The sequence below is a fragment of the Aphelocoma coerulescens genome, chromosome 1A (genome assembly GCF_041296385.1).
Source record: "Aphelocoma coerulescens isolate FSJ_1873_10779 chromosome 1A, UR_Acoe_1.0, whole genome shotgun sequence".
NCBI classification, from domain to species: domain Eukaryota; kingdom Metazoa; phylum Chordata; class Aves; order Passeriformes; family Corvidae; genus Aphelocoma; species Aphelocoma coerulescens.
In genome coordinates, this window is record NC_091014.1 from 1,170,483 (window position 1) to 1,194,490 (window position 24,008).

The window sequence follows — 24,008 nt, forward strand, 5'->3', positions numbered from 1 at the left end:
GGCCTGCAGCTGCTGCCACATCTGGATCCACAGCCACAGCTGCACTCATGCCCACTGCATCTGCACCCATGGCAACATCTGGATCCACGCCCACATCTGTATCCAGGGCCACCGCTGTCACCACGCCCACATCTGGAACTGCAGCCACATCTGCATCCCTGCCCACATCTGGATCCACGCCCAAAACTGCAGCTGTGCTCACATCTGCATTGACTGTGTCTGCAGCCACAGGACAGCTGGATCTGTAAATCCCATCTGGATCCACAAATCCCATCTGGATCCATAAACCCCATCTGGATCCACAAATCCCATCTGGATCCACAAATCCCATCTGGATCCATAAACCCCATCTGGATCCACAAATCCCATCTGGATCCACAAATCCCATTTGGATCCACAAATCCCATCTGGATCCATAAATCCCATCCCTGTCCGTGCCCACATCTGCACCAACATCTGGATGGGAGCATCAATCCCTGAGTTTTGGCTCAGGGGGGCTGTGACAGCCAGGGGGGGATCTGGGATCTGCCTTGGAATTGTGAATCACTGAATAATTACCCAAAATGGGCCCCGAGCTCCGGAGCTGCAATCAGGGAAATCGCAGGAGTTCCAGGGAATTTTAATATCAGGAGACGTTAACGGGAACAGGTTCAAACGTGGGGATCCATCCAGAATCCAACTCCACATCCATCCTGCATCCAACCCCGAATCCACCCCACATCCATCCTGCATCCAATATCAAACCCAATCCCAAATCCACCCCACATCCATCCTGCATCTGCCCAGGCCTCAGTATCCCCTGGGATCTCCTGGAATCACCTGGGATCTTCTGGTGGCACCGTGGATCTCTGAGAAACACCCAGGACCCCTCCATATCCCACAGGATATTCTCGGTATCCCTGGGATCTCTCACTATCCCTGGGATCTCTCCATATCCCACAGGATACTTTCAGTATCCCTGGGATCTCCCAGCATGCCTGGGATCTCTCGGTATCCCCAGAATCTCTCAGAATCACTCGGGACGTCTCCATATCCCACAGGACACTCCTGGTATCCCCAGGGTCTCTCAGTATTCCCAGGACCTCTGGGTATCGCCGCACCCTCCATTCCCTCACAGCTGCTGCCCTCAGATCCCCCTGGATCCAGCAGACCCCCCGGATCCCCCGGATGCCGCGCTTCCGGCCGTACCTCCCGCTGCAGCACGAGCTCCTTGGTGAAGAGCGTGGCCTCCTCGCTGAAGGGCTCCCCCTCCTGCGCCAGCCCCGGCGCGTTCCGGGCACCCCGCGGGCACTCGATCCCTGCGGGAAAACCGGGAACCGTCAGGGCCCGGGAACGGCACCCAGGAACGGCACCCGGGAATGGCAACCTGGGAATGGGACCCTGGGAATGGGACCTGGGAATGGGGACCTGGGAATGGGGCCTGGGAGTGGGGTCCTGGGAATGGGGCCTGAGAATGGGGCCTGGGAATGGGACCCTGGGAATGGGACCTGGGAATGGGGACCTGGGAATGGCACCTGGGAATGGCACCTGGGAATGGGGCCTGGGAATGGGAACCTGGGAATGGGGTCCTGGGAACGGGGCCTGGGAATGGGGCCTGGGAATGGCACCCCTGGGAATGGCACCCAAGAATGGCAGCTGGGAATGGGACCTGGGAAGGGTCTGGGAGGGAAGGGGAGACTGGGAACAAGTGGGATACGGGGAGCTCCAGGAGGGTCCAGGGGTGGCGCGGCTGTGGGAGGGGCCAGGCCCAGCAGGGATGGGGACACGGGGACAAACTGGGATGGGGACACGGGGACACATCCAGGCCCCCCATCCAGGCCGCCCAGTCACAGCCCCTCCCCCGCTTCCTTCTCCTGCTGCCCCGGGATCCCCTGCCCCGCTCGGAGCACGGGGAAGTCCTGCATTATTAATGATCATTTACATAATTTGCATACTGAATGAAGCGCCGGGGATTGCAGCTCTGAGCTGAGCCACGAGTGAGGAGGTGCCACATCCCCAGGGCCACGTCAGTGTCACCGACACCCAGGGACACGAGCACACAGATCCTGCCCAGAGCCGCCCGTTCCTTCCTCATCCTCATCCCCATCCCCATCCCCATCCCCATCCCCATCCCCATCCCCATCCCCTATCCCTGTCGCTTCCCCATCCCAGTCCCCGTTCCCAGGCCGTGCTGCCTCCAAGGGAAGCCATTTCCAGGGAATTTGGTAGGAGCTTCCCAGCCCTGTCCCTGCCCTTCATGGCACCAACATCCTCCATCCCCAAAAACAGGGAAGGAAAGGGGGATTTCTGGAAAAAGGGGATTTCTGGAAAAAGGGGGATTTCTGGGAAACACAGCAGAATGTGGGATGGGGAGCAGGAAATCCTGGGATCTTTGTTAATGAGCTGGAACCATCAGGCCCCCCAAAAATCTGGGATCACCCCAGGATCCTCCCTCTAGCACCGGGTGGGGTCTGGCATGGCTCTGATCCCAACCCTGTCTCTGACTCCGGCCCAGCGCTGATCCCAAATTCCTCCAGCGCCACACTGGGAACGGGAATGAGGAGCTGGAGCTGCCCTTCCTCCTCCGCGGAAGGGGCTGGGAGGGCTCACAGACCACAATGGAATTTTTTCCCTCAAAACAACAAGGGAAGAGCCAAGGAAGCTCCGGAATCCTCAAACTCCACCAGCTCCCGGCTCCTCCATGCCGGGATCCTGCTCCGGATCCTCTCCGGCCTCTGACGCTTCCCAAAGCCACCTGAGGGAAGTTTCTGGAAAAGGGAAAGCTCCAAAGGCCGGGCTGGGTGCGCTCATCCCCCCAGGAATGCTGGCGGGAGAGGGGAGGGGGCGCTTGGCACCCGGGAAAGTTCTCCAGCGCTTTAAAAATAGCAGCTAATCCCGAATCCGGGCTGCGCCGCGCTTCCCGGGAAGCCGTGACGGATTAATGAGGGATGCGGCTGCAAGTGCTGCAGCCACCGCGCTCCCCCGGGCTTCCCACAGAATTCCAGCACGATCCCGCCGAGCCGGGGCCGGCGTGGAGGGGGCGGCTGTGGGGCTGCTCCCATCCCAGAATCGGCCCCCGAGGGACGGGGGCGGCAATTCCGCAGCATCGCAGGGTATCCTGCGGCATTCCGGGGAATCCAGCAGCGCCCCAGGGCATCCCTCAGCATCCCACGGACATTCCAGAGCATCCCTGGGTATCCCACAGCAGCCCTGGGATATCCTGCAGCATCCCAAGGCCTCCTGGGGCATTCCGCAGTATCCCAGAGTATCCCACAGCAGCCCTGGAGGATCCTGCACCAGGATTCCAGGAGGAATTCCTCCCCGGCCATCAGTGGGGACAGACAGAACAGATCTTTCCAGGGAAAATCCCTTGGAGCAAGGACCCCCACAGCCTTGATTCCAGGGATTTAAGCAGCTTCGCTCCCTTGCAGGGCCAGAGCCGCAGCCAGCACCAAGACCTAGGATGGCTCCGGGCAGGGATCGGCTGTGCCGGGGCCGAGCGCCAGGGATCGATCTCCCGCAGGATTTATGGATTTTGGGAGCAAGGGAGGTGAGCGGGAGGGAGGGGACACCCGGGAACTGCGGGAGCGGGGCCGGAATGCCAGGATCCGCTCCGGATCCGGGCGGGCGCAGCACCGGGACAGTGCCACGACGGGAACGCTCACACGGAAAAACTCCGGACGCTCATCCCCACCTCCCAATCCCGCTGTTCCTGGGGAGAATTTTGGGACCCCTTGGAGCCACTTGGGCACTCCAACATCCCCGGAGGTGCCCCCTCATCCCTCGGGAATTCTCCCGCTCCCGGCCCCCGCTCCGGGAAGGCGTCAGGCTCCTGAGTTTTGCCGGGAGAGAGGAATTCGGGATTAAACCGGCGCCTGTATTTGCACATATTTATAGTGCTCCGACGGATCTATTTTAGCTGGAAAGCCGGGATGAGCTCCCTCGGGAGCATCCCTGGAGTCACATTTTAAGGGACTTGGCATCTCTTTCTGGTGCTCATTTGCATTTGATATCCATAAAAAAGGCAGGCGTTGATAAAAGGCGGATATTTATCCTATTCCTGGCTTGGCAGAGGAGGGTTGGGAATGGCACCGGGGAGAAATCCAATAGAAAACAGGGAAAATAAAAGTCGGAAGGTCCAGAAGGTCTGTGAAAATAAAAGCCTGGATCGCGGCCTGTGGGGTTCTATGGGATGGGATGGCCTTGAGAATCCATCCCTGCTGGAACAGAGCAGGGTGGAGCAGGAATCCCAATGGAGCAGGGACGTCCAAAGAGGAGAACCATGGGACAAGGACCCCCACGGAGCAGGGAATCCCACGGAATAGGGACCCTGATCCCATTCCCTGTGGATCCCGTGGGCTCTGGGACTCCAGGGCGGTGCCAGCCCAGCCCCTACAGAACCCGCGGGTTCCCTGCTGGGCACTGGGATTCCAGGGTGGTGCCAACCTCCCGCACCCAGAAATACTTCAGTGGATCCCAATCCCTCCTCCCGAGCACAGGGAGTTCCATCGCTCCCGGCAATTCCCACATTCCCGTGGCCAGGAGGAGGGAGCCACCTTTTCCCAGCATTTCCTGCTGGCTTTGGCAGTGGATAACTCAGATCCTGGGACACTCACAGACCGGAGCACACAGAGAGGGGCGGGTCTGGGACACAATTCCAGAGGGCAGGAGCCAGCTTGGAGCAGGGCTGGGAATGCTCGCGCTCCGGGGATGGGACATTCCCATGGCTCCCAGAGGGATGGAGGCACTGGGGGGCACTGGGTGGCATTGGTGGGGCCAGCCACGTCCAGGGATGCTCCAGGATCCAGCAGCAGCCGGAGCACCAATGGGAAAAGGCTCTGGGATGTGAGGGGCTGGGGGGACGGGAATCCCATGGCACCATTCCTGGTTATCCCAGGGCCCTGGCTGGACTGGGAGCAGCACTGGGAGCAGGGACAGAGCCCCCACTTCCCAAAGGCCCATCCCGGTGCCGGTGTCCGTGGGGACCAGAGACAGGACACTTTCCCAACTCTGGGATGGACAAAGGGATAGACAAAGACTCCCTGACTCCATCCTCGCTCCCCCCTGGATAAACATTCCCCATGTGGGAGCCACTTCTGCCTTTCCCGGTGTTTGATCCCGGGACTGGAACCTTGAAACACCAATGGAATTCTTCCTCATCCCCATCCCCATTCTAATTCTGATCCTCATCTTCAATCCATCTTCATCCCATCCCATCCCATCCCATCCCATCCCATCCCATCCCATCCCATCCCATCCCATCCCATCCCATCTCCATCCCGATCCCAGTGTTCTCTCCCTCCTCCCCAGTTTGTGCTTCCCCATCCGTTCCCAAGTTTTTTGGGATGGGATCATCCTTCCCAATCCCAATCCCAATCCCAATCCCAATCCCAATCCCAATCCTAATTTCAATCCTAATCCCAATCCCAATCCTAATCCTAATCCCAATCCCAATCCCAATCCCAATCCCAATCCCAATCCCAACACTAATCCCAATCCTAATCCCAATCCCAGCCTCCTCCACCCCTCCCAGCCCGTCTCGGGGCAGCTCCAGCATTAACTGGGACCCTTCATCCTGAGCCCCCCAGTCCTGGGAATGTTCCCGTGCCAGCCTGGGGGACGTTCCGGCGGCGCCGATCCCGGAACCCCGCGGCGCCCATCCCGGCATCCCGGCTCACCTGCGAGCAGGAATGTGATCAGGCAGGTTTCCTTGGGCAGGAAGAGCTTCAGGCGGGAGCCGCTGAACACGTACTCCACCACGGCCTCGGAGCGGCCGGCGCGCTGCAGGAACGGCAGGAACTGCTTCGCCTTCTGCGTGTCCTGGGGAAAACGGGAGCTCAGGGACCCTCCGGAATCCCGGCGTGCCAGGGCTGGGGGCAGCGGGTGCTCCCTGTTCCCTGTGCCAGCTGGGATGCAGGATCTGGGCATGGAGCCAAGCATTCCCAGCTCGGGATGGGCCGTGCACCCCAAACACAGCCCAAATCCATCCCCAAATCCCAAATATATCCCAAAACACATCTTAGAACACACCTCAAAATACATCCAAAAATCCCAAATACATCCCAAAACAAATCCTAAATACATCCCAAAACACATCCAAAATTCATCCCCAAACCCATTCCAAAATCCCAAATCCATCCCAAAATACACCCCAAAATCCATCCCAAGCACAGCCCTGGGCAGCTGCCTGGATCCATTCCCCCCATCCCTAAGGGAGCATCCCGTGACTCCCCTTTCCCAGGATCCCCCCTCCCCATCCCAGCAGCAAAGGGCTCCCTACAAATCCTTGGAATTATTACTGGAGGAAAACTTAACGAGCTCTGCTGGGAGGTGTCGGGATCCCCAAAATCCCTCAGCAGAGCCGGGGAATCCTGGATTCCCACCGGCACTCCTGTGTTGTGTCCGGCCACCTGGCCGTGGAGCAAGTCCCGGTTTATTTATCCAAGGGAAAAAGGGAAAAGCCCCCCGGCAGCTCCCAGAATGAACGGCGCAGCGTGGGGCTTTATCCCCCGCGGAATTCCCGCGCATCCCGCGTGCCAGAGGGGATCCTTACTCCGGAGATGTCGGCGACCCGGTGGATCGGCACCTCCTTCTTGCTGTGCAGCCCCTTCCCGTTCTTGATGGCCCTGGAAAAGAGAGGGAGCGCCGGGAATCAGCTCCTGCCACAGCGGGAAGGGCCGGAGTCAGCCCAGTCACGGAGTGAGGGCTTTCCATGGATAACAGGGAGGTGAGAGGAGCCTGGATGGGGGAATGGTGCACAGTAGGGCACAGAACGGATGGAAAACCAGGAGGATGCTCCCAGTGGAGCTGGTCCTGGACCCGGATCTGATGCCATATCTGGACTTGGTGCCAGATCCAGGCCCAATGCTGGACCCAGATCCTGATCCCTGTCTTGGTGCAGGGATGCAGGGCTGGGATGCTCCCTCGGGATGAGGCCACTGAGCTCCATGTCCCCACAGGAGCGTCCCCTCCTGCCCCAGGGTCTGCCATGGGGGGTTGGGAAAGGCCAGAGCGTGCCTGGATTCCGGCAGAGCCCGATGGTCTGGGATGCAACTCCAGGCTCTCTGAAGAGCTGGGAATGTTCAAGGGATCCCCCAAACTGCTCCAGGCCCCGCTCCACTGGGAGATCTGGGTCCTGCCCCACAACCTCATCCCAAATCTCCCATTCCTGCTGCTCCTGGCACTGTCCCGGTGAGCTGCCAGGGTTCCTCTGCCGAGTTCCAGCACCATCATGGATTTGGGATGTGCCACAGCTCCCGGCATGGATGAGCCACCCCCACCACCGGCCCCGCTCCGGGATCAGGCAGGAACATCCAGCTCCTCCATCTGGGGACACCCAGGCTGAACCCCAAACCCCGGAGTGCAGCTCCGGCTCCAGGTGCCACATCCCAGCCCTGCATCCTGGTATCCAGGTGCCACATCCCAGCCCTGTATCCTGGTATCCAGGCGTCACATGCCAGCCCTGCATCCCTCTCCAGGTGCCACATCCCAGCCCTGCATCCCACTCCAGGTGCCACATGCCAGCCCTGTATCCCGGTATCCCGGTGCCCCCTCCGCAGCTCTGAGCTGCTGACTTCCTGCCAGGCTTCCCAAAAGGCACATTCCAGGCGTTGGGAAGGAGCCTCTGAGCAATCTGCCGGCCGCCCACCGCCCGGGCATGGCTGGGCGGGAATGGGAGCAGCTTTCTCCGGATCAATCCGCCTTTTCCCGCAGGAGCCAGGCCTGCCCGGGAAGGCGCCGCAGCCCCCTCCAAGCTGCTGCTCCCGGCTCTCGGCACCGTGCCGGGATCTGCTGCCAAGGAGGAGCTGAGATCCCACCATTCCCGCCGGGCTCAGCCGTGATGGAGCCGCCTCCGAGGGAGCGGGAACGGGGAGGGAAGGGAAGGAAAAGGTGTCCATCGCCATTCCAGGGGCCACCGGGAGATAGGATGAGGGAAAAGGTGTCCATCACCATTCCAGGGGCCACTGGGGGGCTGCCGCAGGTGGGAGCGGTGATCCCTGCAGGAATGGGGGCACTGGGATACGGGATCCCCATGGGATCCTCTCCGTGGGGAGCCAGGCAGTGCACAGCTGGATCTGGTGTGCCAGGATCACGGACAGCTGGAATGTGCACAGCTGGATCCACGTACCTGGGACACAGCTGGGGACAGACGGATGGCCAGGGGACGTGGCCAGGATGGGACAGAGGGACACGGGGAGCTCTGTGCGGGATGGGGACGTGGAGCTGGGAATCACCTCAAGCCACAGGGATGGGGCAGGGGGACAGGGACAGGACAGGGAGACGGGGACAGGGACAGGACAGAGGGACAGGGACAGGACAGGGGGACAGGGACAGGATGGGGGGACAGGGACAGGACAGGGGGAGCCAGCACAGCCCCGCCCCTCCCCGAGGCCCCCCAGAGCCCCCAGCCCCGGCGCTCACCGGGCCTCGGCCGCCAGCAGCTCATCGTAGTGCGCCGAGCGCTGGTCATCGTCCTGCCGGTAGCGCAGCACCGTGGCCAGGCCTTTGCTGACCAGCGCCTCCGCGATGTTGCTGCGGGAACAGGGCGGGATCGGTGTGGGAATTGGGGCAGGGACACCCCCATCCCATCCCATCCCATCCCATCCCATCCCATCCCATCCCATCCCATCCCATCCCACCCCACCCCAAGGGAAGGCTCCGAGTGACACATCCCAGGTCTCTGGGCACAATGGGGGACCCAAAGCCTCCCAGCAGCGCCTCAAAAACCTCACCCCAAAAATTCCTCCAAACTCCCCCCACCCCAAACCCAGCAGGCTCGGCATCCCCAGGCCACGGGAACGCCCTCTGGGATTTCCCAATTCCATCACTTTTATCCAGGAGCTGGGTTGAGCATTGGTTTGGGAGCAGGGGGCATGATCCCCAGACCTCGGGAATCTCCTTGATTCCACCATCCCACTTTTTTTCCGGGAAAGCAGCTGGGCACCAGTTTGGGGGGGCTTGGACAGGGAGACCACCCCAATCCCCATTCCCTCAGGAAGGGGCTTGGAGCAGTGTCTCCCAGTGAATGGGGATTTCTGGGATCAGCAGGGGGGGCCAGTGCAAGGTGGGGATGAATCCCTCACATTCCACTGCTTTAAACAGATCCATGAATTCTCCTTCGCCAGCGCATCCCTAATTCTCCTCCAGTCACCGCCCCCCCGCTAATTCCCTCTGTATCCCCAAAACAAGCGGATCTATCCAGAGGATGGAGGGACTGATCCCTTCCTGAATCCCGGGCGTGCCCCTTCCTGAGGAGGGGGAAGGGCAAATCCATCACCGGGAGCAGAAATTAGGTCTCGGAGCAGGGGGAGGAATCCAAAAATTGGAGATTGGCGAGAGAGGGAATCGCTGCAGCTGGAGCAGCTGCAGCAGCGCTGGGAACGCTGAGCACTGGGAATGGGCACCCGGGAATGGGCACCCGGGAATGGGAACCCCAGAATGGGCACCCCAGAATGGGAACCCCAGGAATGGGCACCTCCAGCTGCTCGGGAAGCAGCGGGAGCTGGGGGAGGCCAGGGCAGGGCCAGGCTGGCTCCGGGTGGTCCCTGACATTCCCCATCCCAAACCCATCCCACTCCCCATTCCAGATATTCCACTCCCCATCCCCCTGAAATCCTGGAACGGGGTGTGGAAAAGTGTCCCTCTTGTCCCCTCCCTGGGCCACCGGAGAGCCTGGATGCTCTGGAACATTCCCAGCATTCCCAGACATGAAATCCTGCTGCTTCCCAGTGCCAGAACTGGAAATTCCGGGAAAAGCCCAAATTCTAGCGGGGTTCAGAAGTTTTAAGACTCAGAATTCCCACTGGGACTGATCCTGGCACACAGGGAAGAGCCACGGGAGCACTGCGGGAAGGAGGGCAGGGAACAGGGGGACAGAGAAGGAATTCCAGCCCATGGATTCCAGATCCTGCTCCAGCCCCCGCTCCCTGCTCCTCGTCCCGGCCAGGGAGTGGGAGGCACCCCCCATTCCCACCTCCAAAGCAAGCTCTGGAATGGAGCCGGAGCTGTGGCCAGGAGGGAAGGATCCCCCAGTAAATCCCAGATTAAAGACTGGGAATAGGGTGGGGAAAATCTCCTCAGGCTGGAAAATGCCAATTCGGGGACTTCAAGCCAAAAATGTCCATTTTTAAGCTCCTCCCGCAGCTCCTTTCCCCAAGGAAGTTTTGGAGGGGTTTCATCCCACCAGAACCAGTGCCCAGCACAGATTGGGATCGGGACTGGGATCAGGATCGGGGTGCCAAACTCATCCCAGCTCCCAAGCTCCAAATCATCCTGAACTGCAGCATCCAGCTCCGCTGCCCCCAGCGAAGGGACCCCCCACTCCCGCCAGGAATTGCGCCTGGAATTACAGCTCAGGGAGCTCCTGAAATGTGGGGTTTGGGATTTCTAGGAGCTTTTTTTCCCGAGGATAATGCAGGATGCTGTGGGACGCTACGGAATGCAGCAGCATTCCTGGGCAGGATCAGGCCCGAAACACGGAGGAGATGGAAGGGAGAGGTGGGATAGAGGAATCCCGGGTCCAGGCCATGACAGGAGCAGGGATAGACAGGGATGCAGGCAGGGATCCAGGCAGGAAAATAGGCAGGATGCGGGCAGGGATAGGGGCTGGGAGATGAGCAGGGATCTGGGCAGGAATATGGGCAGGGATCCGGGCAGGGATCCAGGCTGGGATATGAGCAGGGATCCAGTGGGAGAAGCCGGGTTTGTGCTCCAGCCCCCCCAGTTCCCAGTGCCCGGAGCTGGGATCGGAGCTGGGATCGGGGCTGCAGCTCCTGCCCTGGCTCCCGCCCCGGTGCCGCCGTGCCCGGAATTCCAAGCAGGCTCAGCCCAGCCCAGATGCCGGGCGGACACTCCGGGAGGACAAGCCAGGCTTTATTCCCTGCTCCATCCCAGCCTGGCAAAGGCCCCGGGACACAGACCCCGCTCTGTTCCACCCCCGGCATCCCGGGATGCAGCGCTGGGAATGGCACCGGCACCGCTGGGAACATCCCGGGCATGCAGGGCAGCTCTCCCAGGCCTGGGATTAGGAGCAGGAAAACCCTGCTCTCCCAGATTTTCAGGAAAGGGAAGGGAAGGGAAGTGCAGCTCTCCCGGCCCCTGGCTCAGGGAAGGGAAAGGCAGCGCTGCAGCGCTTTGGGCGCTTTCCAAAATAGCTGCTACCGGGAAAAAATCTGGGAAAGCAACCAAGGGCCTATGACAAATCCTCCCTACGCAGCTCCGGAGCCGCTGCCAGCCCGAGGCTCGGCCTATCCACAGGGATGAGCCAGGGGCTCGGCCTATCCAGGGAAGTGCCCAGGGCTCGGCCTATCCACAGGGATGAGCCAGGGGCTCAGCCTATCCAGGGATGTGCCTGAGGCTTGGCCTATCCATAGGGATGAGCCAGGGGCTTGGCCTATCCACAGGGATGAGCCCGAGGCAGCAGCACCTGTGCCCCAAGGGGGACAAACCCCAGTTCTGGCTGCGGGGCAGCTGCCCTGGAACCCTCCCTATTCCCGAGCCTTCTCATGGAGAAGGGAGTCAGGGAGGGGGTCCCTCGGGAAGGACAGACATCCCGGGATACACAGTGGGGGTGACTCCTCCAAAGCCGCTCCCGAGGCAGTCAGATTGGGGGACCCTCATCCCAATATCCCCCAAAACTGCTGGAGGGGGGAGGGGGCAGGTGCGGGGGGTCCCAGGCAGCGGCATCCCAACACATCCCATAGAATCCCAGTGCTGGGATGCCGGGAATGGGGGCTGATCCCAGGCCAAGGCCCCCACCAGGTGGGAATGCCAGGTGGGAATTCCAGACAGGAACCCCCAATCCCTCGGGATGACTCACATTCCGCCGATGGACACGGTGGCACAGGTGCGCTCCGAGAAGGCCGGGACAGTTTCGGTGGCGCTGCTGGCAGGGCGGATGTAATCCACGGAAACGTTCACCTGGAACAGGGACAGGCTCAGAGCCGGCACCGCCCGGCCCCCAGCGCCAAATCCCCAGGATCGGCCAGCCAGGCCCTCATCTTCTCCATGCCCAAATCCCCTGGAATCAGCCATCCAGCCCCTCATGCCATCCTCCTTGTTCCCACATTTCCACTGCCATCTCCAGCCCCTCCACTTCCCCATGCCCAGGGAACAGAGCCAATTCCCAGCAACTCCGGCACCACCGGAGCTTCCTGACACGTTAAACCAGGAGCCTCCCAGGCAGGACAAGATCCAGCCAGGATCGTGGCACCTGCCGGGTGTTCCCAGAGCTCTGTGAGGATCCCGAGGTGCCTCTGGCCTCGGCGCCTCCTGGGTTATGGATGCAGCATTCCCGCAGGGCAGGTGGATGGGAGCAGCACTTCCCACTCCGCCAGGGCCATCACCCGGAATCAGCGTCCCCGGGCAGGATGGGAAGGGCTGTGGCAGGGCAGGGAGCAGCCCGGGCTGTCCTGGAATCCCGCGGGGTCCCCGCGGCACCGACAGCGCCGGGAGAGATTGGGACAAAGCTGCCACCGCTCCAGGATCCCAGACAGGGACAGGGAACAGCAGGGACTGGGAACACCTCGGGAGCAGATCCTGCAGGATGCGTCACCTCCCACTGCACCAGGGCTGGGATGAGCTGGGATGTACAGGGATCAGGGAATTCTGGGATGGGATGGGCAGGAAGGGACCTCAGAGCCCTGCCATGGCAGGGACACCTCCCACTGTGCCAGGCTGCTCCAGCCCCAGTGTCCAGCCTGGCCTTGGGCACTGCCAGGGATCCAGGGGCAGCCCCAGCTGCTCTGGGCACCCTGTGCCAGGGCCTGCCCACCCTCCCAGCCAGCAATTCCCAATTCCCAGTCTCCCATCCAGCCCTGCCCTCTGCCACTGGGAAGCCATTCCCTGGCTCCTGTCCCTCCATGCCTTGTCCCCAGTCCCTCTGCAGCTCTCCTGGAGCCCCTTTAGGCTCTGCAAGGAGCTCAGAGCTCTCCCTGGATCCATCTCTCCTCCAGGCATCGCCCCCACCAGTTCCCAGCACCACATCCCGCATCTGCGGGCGTTCCTGCCAATCCCACCCAATCCCATTCCTCTGTTCCCCAGGGAAGCTCCATCCTTGATGCTCTCCCGGTATCAGCTGGAATAGCCTGAGGCTCTGGGGGACAGGGGGGTGACACCGGGGTGACGTGGGAATCTTTGGGGACATCCCGGTGCCACCCAGGGCTGGACTTGTCCTCTCTGGACTTTTCCCATTCCCGTTCCTGTTGCTGTTCCTGTTCCGCACGGCCGGAGCTGCGCTGAGCCAAAGGCAGCCAGACAGGCGAGGCAGGAGCAGCCCTGAGCCCCTGCAAGCCCTCAGCTCATCCCAAAAATCACTCATTAAACCAACATCAAAATGCAGAAAAGGCCGGAGCGTCTGGCAGGGCGCCGGAGCCGAGGCTTTTCCGCGCGGAGAGGGGGCTCCGGCAGGAAAGAGCCAATTAAGGGGAGCGGTTACAGCGATTCCTCGCAGCAAAGCTCCCGTCGGAACCACTGGAGGGGAAAAAGAGACGCCGATTACTCCGAGAGGCAGGTTGGGAATTCAGCTGCTCCGGGGCTTTGGAGATGTCTGGCTCAGGAGCGGCTGGCGTGGGAAACACCTGGCTTGGGATGCGGCACCGGGAGTGGGGGAGCGGCGGCGGTGGAGCAGCCGGGGGGGAACGGGGGATCCCGGGGGATCCTGGGGGATCGGGATTGTCATCAGGAGGGGAGGAGTCAGGGGGGTTTGGGATGGGATGGGATGGGATGGGATGGGATGGGATGGGATGGGATGGGATGGGGTCACCCCTCAGCAGGAAAGCCCTGGGTTGTTTCCTGTTGTATCCCATTGCATTGGATCTGCCCAGGGGCAGGAAGGCTCCACAGAGGGATCCGGACAGGCTGGATCCGTGGGATCCATGGGACAAGAACAATGGGATGAGTGGAGCCCTGGCACAGGGTGCCCAGAGCAGCTGGGGCTGCCCCTGGATCCCTGGCAGTGCCCAAGGCCAGGCTGGACATTGGGGCTGGAGCAGCCTGGCACAGTGGGAGGTGTCCCTGCCATGGCAGGGGTGGAGTCATTCCGTGATTCCATGAATCCCACCCTTGGATCACACCAACCCCATAGAACGCTCCAGATGTGGGGAAGCGGCTGGAAAGCTGGGAAAGGCCCTGGGGGTGCCACTCAGCTGGAAGGAGCTGGAGCTGCAGGGACAGGGCCCAGGATCATCCGAGGGCAGGGCCAGGTCCGTGTGACACCAGATGTGGCACCGGCACCGGCACCCCACAGCTCTGTCACGGGGGGACGGAAGGCAAAGCATTCCCGGGATCCAAGGGCGACATGCCCACGGAGGGGCTGGGAAGGGCTGGCTCGGGTTGGGGGTGCAGGGACCCCCCCGGGACCCCCGTGGGCCCAGCTCCCCCCGGAGCAGCCGGAGCCGCGCCTGGGCGGCTTTCCAAGGTCAGCTGCAGTCAGGGTGGATTAAATCACTCCAGCAGCTCCGCTCCCGGGAGCGCATCCAGCCCCGGGAACAGCGGCCCCGCACGGGGCCGAGAGCCGCCGCCGCCAATGTCACCCCACGGGGACCCCGACTCCCCGGGAGCACCCGCGCAGAGCTGGGGCCGCCAGGACATGGGGTGACTGGGATGGGGCCCGGGCCCCGGCCCCAGGATCAGGGCCCCACCAACGCTGTTCCCAGCTCAGTGTCCCCAGGGTGGCATCCCCAGGGCGTGGCCCCTGCCACCCTGCCCCCAGCTGGTCCCAAGGTGGTGGGGACACCCCCAGTGCCCCCCGTGGTCCTGTCCCAGTTCCGGCCCCAGTCTGGGCTGGGGGGACACACTGGGGCATTCCAGGCACATCCCCGCTCCAGCCTCAGGACCCCACGGCATTGGGGATGTGTCCCCATCCACGGGGGGACAGCGTGGACGGGGACCCCCTCCCGGGCCCTGCCTGGAGCGGGGGAGGGGCTCATCCCGCCGGGAAGGGCCGGGAGCAGCCCCAGCTTTGGGATGGGGAGGGCGGGGTGGGCCCGGGGCCGTGCCGGTGCCATTCCCTGCTATTCCCTCATCCCACGGGGGGCTCCGAGGGGCCGCGGGGACACGGGGGGGCCGGGGGGGGACAGATGGGGGGTGGGCGGCAGCCCAGACCTGCCGGGCTAAAAATACCCGGCCCGCCCGCGGATCTCCCGGCCCGGCGGCGTCACCCGCTCCCGGGAATATTTTTACTTCCCTGGCAGCTCGTGCCGGGTGGAGGGGCCGGGGGGGCTGGGAAGGGGCTGGCGGGGGGCTCGGTGCCCCTCCCGTCCCGGAGGAGGCTCCAGGAGACCTGTCGGGGGCCAGGGGTTGGGAGCAGGAATGTGCGGGATGATCGCGGCGGGATGGGGGATGGATGCAGGAGGCACCGCGGGGGCAGATCCAGGGACGCGTTTTTCCCTCTGGAGCAGCAGTTTCCCTCCCGAGGGCCGGCTCATCCCGGTCCCCCCACGCATCCTGCGGCGGGCAGCGGGATTTCCTGGGAATGGTGAGCAGGAGCCGGCTCCGTCTCCCTAACCCCCTCCACTTCTCCATCCTCCCTCCTGGAAAAGGCCGGGATGTGGAACGAGAATGCTCCACAACAGCCCCCGGGAGCCTCCAGCGCCTCCGGCATCGCTGGGAGCGGATCCAGTGGGATCCGAGCTCCCTCCCGCTACAGCGGCTGCCGGAGGGGCCACGGAGACCCCCGAGGCAGGGTTGACCTTGGAGCGGGATAATCATGGAAGTGCAGGGCTGGGAAGCGTCGGGAGCAGGGCGAGAGACGCAGGGGAAGGAAGGATCCCGGAATTTGGGACCATCACACCGGGAATAATCTCGCTTCCCTCTGCCCCCCCTCCGCCGGGAGCCAGCCCAGCCCACTGCAGCTCCGCCGCAGCCGCGCACGCCGCGGATTCCAAGCGCAATCCGGGCGGGAAAACGGCGCTCCCGAGCAGCGCTCCCGGCTCGGCTCCGAGCGGCCAAATCCTCCCCGGCAGCCAAATCCTGCCCAGCTCCACACGTGGAAGCGGCGGGTGACGCAGCCGCTCCCGTGACGCTCCCGAGCTGGCAAAGCCGCCCCGGCTCCCGCACATTCCCGGGCTCCGGCGCATTCCCGGGCACAGGATCCCAAGGGATGAGTCCCCACTGTCCCCAGCCCCGGCTGCACCAGCAACTGGGATCTTCCCAAAATCCCCCCCACCCCCCCCAGGCATCGCTGCTGTGCTGAGCTCTCCCTGAGCTTCCAAGTTGCCCGACATCTCAAAAATCCCTCAGTCTGCCCAAGCCTTCCCTCTTCCCGGGACTGGGATGGCATTCCCAGGGAGTAGGCTTTCCCTGGTCAAACCCATCCCTGTTTTATCCCAGCTCCGATCTCCAGCAGTGCCGGCACCCGGAGTGCTGCTGTTGGTAACCCCAAAAGGAGAATCCCTGGAATCGTCTCTGGAAGCATCCAGGTGCCTCTGAGGGGACCAGACAGGGGAATGTCCTGGAAAACCATCGGGAAAGTGGTGCTGGCACCAGGCTCAGGGCTCTGGAGATGGGCAGCATTCCCAGCTGGAATCAGCCTTCCCAAGAGGGATGGGGCACAGGGATGGGGTCCTGGTGGTTCCTGGGACACAGGGATGGGGCATGGGGATGGGCACAGGGACGGGGTCCCGGTGGTTCCTGGGACACCCCCGGGAGCCCCTCCTTTCTCTCCCCCAGAGCAGCTGGCGAGGATGGGGCAGCATCGTTTCCATGCACAGGGAATATTCATCCTGGAGCTCTGCCTTGCCAGCTCCCTCCATCCGAGCGATTAATCTCAGAGTTAATTAGGGAAGAGCCACGATCCATCTCCTGCGCCCGGTGCAATTATCCGGAGCCGCTCCACGGCGGAGCGGATCGATGGGCGGAGGAGCTGGCCCTTCCCGACACGCTCCACGGATTTATTCCACAAATCCATAGTGGCCTGGGCAGCCGGGTGCCGGCAGCGGGGCCACGGCCTCCGGTTCATCCCGTGCCACCGGGCAAATTCCAGCGGCTGGGAAGGACGTGGCGGCGCAGGGAGAGGCTCCAGCACCACAGCAAAAAACCCCCAAATCCAGTCTTTAAGTGCTGTGGAAATCCCAGCCTGGAAAATTCCTGCTGCTTGGATGAGAGGGCAAGAGGGAAATTACATTCCTTCTCTTCCCAGGGAGCTGGGAATTCAGGGATGGATTCCCACATCCCAGCCCCTCTCCCAGCAGGAACTGAAGGAGATGGAGCTGTGGCAGCCACGACAGGGATGTTCTTTCTTCATCCCGCCTCAGTGCTTCCTCCAGAGGGAATTCTTTTGGGAAGCAACGGCAGGTCTGACCCAGCGCACCAGCAGGATGGGACAGGGAGGAATCCGGCAAAGGAATTCTGGGATGAAACCCAGGGTGGATTCCAGGCTCTCCCAGTCATGAGCTGGGGCTGGTGCTGGAGCAGCCAGAGCTGGAAATGTCTCGGGAATGGCAGGACGGATGGAATGGGCAGCAGCAGCTCCAGGAGAGCTCCGGGAGGTGCAAATCCCCATCCCTCGAGGCTCCTGCCCATGGCACTGGAGCAGGAGAGCAACACCCCCAGTCAGACCAGGAACTGCCAGGGAATCCCAGCCCCCTGGAGCTGGGAACAGCCGCGAGGAGCCGCGTGGGGTGGGGGGATCTCCCAGGATCCCATCGTGCCAGGATGGTGGATCTGAGGGGTCTGCCCCAAGCACGCTCCCTGCCCTGGGACATTCCAGGGACCAGTGCCACACCCCGGGGGTGGGTGCTGCTCCCACTGGGATGGGCTGGGATGTGTCCAGGAGGAGCCTCCCCAAGGCACAGGGACAGGATCCATATGAGTGGCCCTGGAGTGCTGGGGATGGACAGAGCTCCCCAGGCAGGCTGGGACCCAGGGCAAGCTGAGCTCCCCGAATCCCAAAACACCCCGGAATCCCAGGGACCCCCAAGGTCACCTTCCAAAGGCACCCGGTGCCAGAGCCAGTTCCAGTCCCTGATCCAACACAGGGCACGGCGGCCGATGGCGGAAAACCGGCACCAGGAACCCCGGAATGGCTCCAACTGGGACCACACTGAGGTGCCAGAATCCCATTCCAGACCCAGTGCTCCCATCACAAACCCCAACACCCCCACACTCTTTTCTGACTCCGACAAGCGCCAGATGTCCCATTAAAAAAATCTCCCAAGCTGCTCTTTTCCCCTTTCCCTATTTTTCCGGAATGCCCAGGCAGGCTCCGAGCTGGAAAGATCCAATTAGGCACTGAAACAGCCCCGACGAGCAGCGACGGCCGCGCCGCAAAGGGAATTGATTTTATTTGACCGTTTTATGAGCATTGGAAAATTGCATCCGGAGCGTGCGCTCCGCTGGCTAACATATTCCTCATTCCCAGAATTGCTCTGAACTAGCCCCGGAAAATATGCCGGGCGAACAAAGGGAAAATGAGGCAGAATTCCTGGGAAATGGGGAGCGCAACCCCTCGAGGGGCGCTCCAGGGTTGAGTGCATCCCGGAATTTCCATTGGAGAGGCTCCAGTTGTCTGTAAGGAGCTGCACAATGGCACCAGCATCGGACTCATCCCATCCCCATTCCCTCATCCTCAGCCTCATCCCTTCCTTCATTCCCTCATCCTCAGCCTCGTCCCAACCTCGCCCGCTCCCTCCGTACCTTCTTCCCGATGAGCTTCTTGCGCAGGAATTCCCGGGCCTCGAACATGTAGGGAATGTCGTAGAGGGGCCTCAGCTTCCTGTTCTTGTCCTGCCGGGAGAGGGGACGCGGGTCAGGGGATTCCCAAATCCCGCCTGGATCAGCATCGCCCCCGCCCTCTCCCAGGCCCCCCATCCCATTCTGCATCCCATTCAGGCTTCCCAAGGTCCGTGAACCCCACGGGGACCCTGGGATAATCCCAACATCCCCGGGAGGAGGTGCCAGCAGCCTCGTGGTGCCAGGGTGAGCATCTCCGAGCGGCAGCTCCAGAAGGGAATGGGGTGATGGGAATTCGGGGTGGGGGTGACCAGGGTGATCTCCAGGGTGTCCGGCCCCTGTCCAAGGGCATCTCCTGGAGTTGAATCCCTGCAGAGGCTGTGCAAAAAAGGGGAGATTCCCAATGGAAACGGGGATTCGACCCAACGGGATTCAACGGAACCCAACACAACCCAGCGTAACTCAGAGTGACCCAAAGTGACCCAACGTGACCCAAAGTGACCCAAAGTGCCCCAAAGTGACTCAGTGTAACTCAACGTGACCCGAAGTGACCCAACAAGTGACCCAACACAACCCAACGTGACCCAGTGTAACTCAACGTGACCCAACGTGACCCAAAGTGACCCAATGTAACTCAACGTGACCCATCACAAAGTGACCCAGCGTGACCCAACCCAGCCCCGGTGGAGGACGGCCCCTGGCAGTCGCTCTGCGCGCCGGCACGGTGCCGTGGGCAAGACCCCCTCACACCTCCCCGAGCTGGGGAGGAAATCATGGAAAAGAGGGAGATGAGGCCAAAGCAGCCAGGAACGGAGGAGCAGAGTCAGACGGAGAGGGAGCGGGCGGACACCGGTGCTGGCACGCGGCTCCTCCCTAGCGAACGAGGCTTGGACAGAGTTTATTGTCCTTGACACCGCTCGTTCCCTCCTCCACTGCCTGCATCGCCGCGGCCCTGCCGGCACTGGAGATGGGAACGGGATGGAGCCAGTGAGGGGATTCCCGGGAACCCAGAGCCAGTGCCAGAGATGGGAACGGGATGGATCCAGCAACGGGATCGCCAGGAACCCAGAGCCAGTGCTGGGAACGGGATGGATCACCAGTGCTGGTGATGGGAATGGAATGGATCCTGTGAGGGGATCCCTGGGAACCCAGAGCTGGCACCAACCCTATCCCAGAGGCAGCTCCTGCTGCAGGCAGAGGCTGAAAACCCCTTCACAGGCAGGTCCTGATCCTGGCGGGGTTTCCCCTGGAAACAGCAGCTTTCACACTCGCTGGGGACCATTCACGGAAAAGGTTCCTGACACCCAGCAAGGCGGGACCAAGGAGCCAGCACGGAGCTGTGCTGGGCAGGCAGGATGTGGTGCCAACCTGCCAGCCACAGGATTTCCAGCAGGGAAAGAGCTTTGTCCTGGCCCAGCTGGGCACACGAGGATGGCCCAGCCAGTGGCACAGCTTGGGAATGTGCTGCTGCCATCGGGAAGGCCAGCACCACTGCCCCGCTCCCGGTGAGGCGCTCGGGGATGGAGGCGGTTCCAGTATTTAACCAGTCCCACAAAAGTTCCCGTTCCCGTGCCAGGGCTGGAGTGGAGCCCCGGGATAAATCCGAGGTCTCCTAATGGCAGCGTCTCCCCCCAGACCCCCAGCATTCCCTGGAGCTGGAGCACACCCGGAGTCGCCCCCGCTCCAGGGAAGCCAGGATATTGGGATGATGAATTCCTCATTTCCCAGTGCCATGGAACCGCGGGGAGACGGAGGATTCAGCCAAGGGGGTGCCACAGGCCAGGCTCAGCTAACACTCAGCTAACATCTCTGGCCCCCAAAGCAGATCCCAAAGCAGATTCCAGGTGCTGCTGCAGCCCCTGGAGCTGCAGGAGCTTGGAACGAGCACGGAGCAGCTGCCGCAGCACCACCGGCCTCTCCCTCTGCCCCCTCCCAGGGGAGCACAGCTTCCCCTTCCCAAGCTTCCAGCCCCTGCCCATAGGCTCCCAGGCCATTCCTGGCCCTGAATCCTTGGGGTGACTCCCGGACCCTTCCATCGGTGGGATCTGACGGATCCAGGCCCTGAGCCTCTCCTGCCCTCACCAAGGTCACAGCGGAGCTCCGACACTGAGCGCGGCTCTGCACAGCAAAGCCCTGTGCAAACACTAATTAATCCTCACTAACTAACTCCAAATTTATGGCTTAGTTAAGTGTCTGTCTGGCACAGGCTGTTAAATCCCTAATCCCATCCCGCCGGAGCGCGGGAAGCGGGACGGCAAAGCCCTGGGTGGCCCCGGCATCGCCCGGCAGTGCCGAGGGCTCAGGGGCTGGAGGAGAATTCCTGAAGAAGCCGTGGAGGCGGGACCCAAGTCCTCCCCAAAGCTCCATCAGGCCCGCAGCCACTGGGACCACCCCAGAAAGGAATCACTCCAGAAAGGGGCCACCCCAAAAAGGGGACGACCAGCACAGGCACCCCAGCACCAGCACCATTCCGCAGTGGAATGTAAAGGATCCGTGGTGCCATCGTGCCAGTCCTGGATGCGCCGTGGAGGCAGGACCCGAGTCCTCCCCAAAGCTTCATCGGAGCAGCTCATGGGTCTGCAGCCGTGTGGGACCACCCCAGGAAGGGGTCACCCCAGGAAGGGGTCACCCGCACAGGCCCCGCAGTGCTGTACCAGGACCCATGGCTGCCCCATTCCAGCCCCGGATGTGCTGGCGCTGACCGAGCCCTCACATCCCGCTCCTGCTGCTGCTGCAAAATGCTCATTCCCTTCGGGAATTCTCAGCACACGGCTTGGCTGCACCAGGCGCTGGATAATGGGAACGTTTAAGTGCCCAGCCCAAACCGCCCCGGCCACCGCCCTGTCAGCCCCCATTAAATCCTGCTTTGTTGTCCCACAACGATGACATTCCCGGCACAGGGACGGCGGCAGCTGATGGCTCTGGGAAGCCGTTCAAGAACTCGAGCGCTCAGCTGAGGTTTTGCAAATAAACACGAAAAATCAATGGAATGGCGGGAAGGTAACGAAATTCCACAGCCGGCAAACTCTGGCAGTGCCGACACGGAGAAGGATTTTGTTGGGCTTAACCCATTTCCCGAGGCAGGAGCTGGGTCCCAGCAATGATTCACCTCGGAAGCTGCGGCTGCCCCATCCCTGGAATGTTCCTAGGGCTTGGAACAGCCTGGGATAGCGGGACTGTCCCTGCCCATGCTGGGACTGCATGGGGTCCAAGGTCCCTTCCAACCCAACCCAACTCATCCCAATCCATTGTGGGATCTCTGGATTCCATGAGATGCCAGTCCCGGCCCTCCTCGGCTGCTGGAGAGAGTCATCAGCCACTGAGAAGTTAATTAAGCGCAGGGATCCGAGGCTCACTTAATTACAGGTGAGCAGTGAGGACGTCGCTCCAGATGAAGCCGGAACTGCATCTTCAGGGAGCTGCCGGAGGAGGGGAGCACCCGCTCCCTTCTCTCCCAGAACGCAGAGATTCCGATCCCGAATTTGATGGGAATGTGCTGCTTTATCCCAGGCTGGGGGAGCCGGGGTGAGGAAGCGGTGTTTTGGTTCCAGTGAGGGATTTGGTTCCAGAGGGGGACAAGAGCCCCCCCTGAATTGCCTGATCCTGGAACAGCCCCCCCAAGGCCCAGAACACCCGACAGGGCGAGAGAATTCCGGCTCTCCTGCCCAATTAACAGCGCTACACCGGGTGAGGCCTAATTAAGGTCTATTTCCAGGGAAGCAGCAGCCCGTATCCACTGCCAGGATTCCAGGGGGGATTGGACATTCCCAGCTGCCGGGGGTCCTGCTCCCAGCCCCAGCCCCATCCCAAGGGCACAAGGTGGGGGTGATGACGGATGCAAGCACAGCTGGAGCAGCTGCAAATGCTTCGAGACCTGGGATGGCAAACCCAGCTCCCACATTCCGACTCTGTAGCCCCCGGGGGACCCCAGGCTGGTCCATTCACTTTGTGGGAGAAGGATCCCAGGGATCCAGGGAGGCTCCTGCTCCCAGGAAGCCGAAGCAGGGATGGGGCGATGGCTCATTAGCAGTGTCATGCCACGGTTCACCCTCAGCTGAACCCGCCAGGGATGTCCCAGGTGGGAAATCCATCCCGGAGAATCATCCTGGAGGCCATGACAGGGAACAGGCAGTGTCTGGAACGTGCATCCCACTGATCCCAGGGTGCTCAGAGCAGGGGGAATGGCCCGAGCCCCCCAGGATGAGCCAGAGCTCCCAGCTCCCCATGCAAAGATTCTGGGGTTTTTCCCAAGAACTCCGGGTGTCAGCACTCAAGGGGGGACCCCAATAGAGCCAAGGGGACCCAGAGCCCAGTGGCACCGTGGGATGGCAGGTGGGAAGAGCCCCCCCGCCCCTGCCAGCGCAATTAGGGAGGCTCATTATTTGTACAGTAATTAGCAGAGCTCATCAACTCCCAGCGCCACGGCGGAACGAGCGGGAGGAGAGCGGGAGCTGCCAGCTGGAAACGCCAGCGCCGGGGGGGGGGGGGGGGACAGAGACACTGCAGCCCCCAGGGTCCCCTGGGGCAGAGCCGAGCGCTGGGCAAGGATCCCATCCGGAGCAGGAGAAGCCCCCAGGGATCCAGGGAGGCTCCTGCTCCTGGGAAGCCAAGGCAGGGAAGGGGCAATGGCTCATCGGCAGTGTCACGCCACGGTTCACCCTCGGCTGAACCCGCCAGGGATGTGCCAGGTGGGAAATCCATCCCGGAGATCCATCCTGGACATCCATCCCAGAGCCGGCGGGGCGGTGACAGGGAGCAGCGGGAGCACTCAGGAGCGGCTGCTCCGTGTCACAGCCCGGGGGAGCTCCGCTCTGCTGGGGCCCGGGAGCCAGGCAGTGCTGGGAATGGCACCAGGAACAGCCACAGCCCTTGGAAGTGACAGCCCCGAGGACTGCGGGACGTGCCACGAATGGGGACGGGGACGAGCAGTTCCCGGGGACATCCCGGGGATATCCCGGGGATATTTGCGGGCAGCCCCGAGCAGGTGCTTGTTCGAGAAGCGATGCCTGAAGTGGACACTCGGCCTCTCCCACCTCTCCCGCCTCTCCTGCTCCGGAGCTCCCGCTCCCTCCTTGCCCCCACGCGCCGCCGGCACCGCAGCCCCGAGAGCTGCTCAGGTGACAGGAGCTGGGCAGCACTGGAGGCTTTGGTGGCACTGAGGGACAGAGGGCACAGCCAGGGGCTGGGGGCAGAGGGGCACCACGGCTCAAGAACCGTGGGACAACTGAGGCTGGAAAAGCCTCAGAGCCCATCGGGTCCACCCGTTCCCAGCACTGCCAAGGCCACCACTGCCCCTGTCCCCAGGTGCCACATCCACAGGGCTCTGAAATCCCCTGCAGGGATGGGGACTCCCCCCTGTG

The 24,008-nt window shown here is 62.3% G+C and overlaps 1 protein-coding gene across 1 annotated transcript in view; it reads right to left on the reverse strand.

Annotated features, from left to right (window-relative positions):
- Window positions 1–24,008, reverse strand: part of SND1 (staphylococcal nuclease and tudor domain containing 1) — a 71,953-nt gene that overhangs the window by 15,940 nt on the left and 32,005 nt on the right. The window contains exons 11-16 of the mRNA XM_069033526.1: window positions 18,613–18,702; window positions 11,798–11,898; window positions 8,401–8,511; window positions 6,533–6,605; window positions 5,658–5,799; window positions 1,189–1,298 (exon numbers count right to left, since the gene is read on the reverse strand). Coding sequence (XP_068889627.1) covers window positions 1,189–1,298; window positions 5,658–5,799; window positions 6,533–6,605; window positions 8,401–8,511; window positions 11,798–11,898; window positions 18,613–18,702 — 627 coding nt within the window. The remainder of the gene's footprint in view (window positions 1–1,188; window positions 1,299–5,657; window positions 5,800–6,532; window positions 6,606–8,400; window positions 8,512–11,797; window positions 11,899–18,612; window positions 18,703–24,008) is intronic.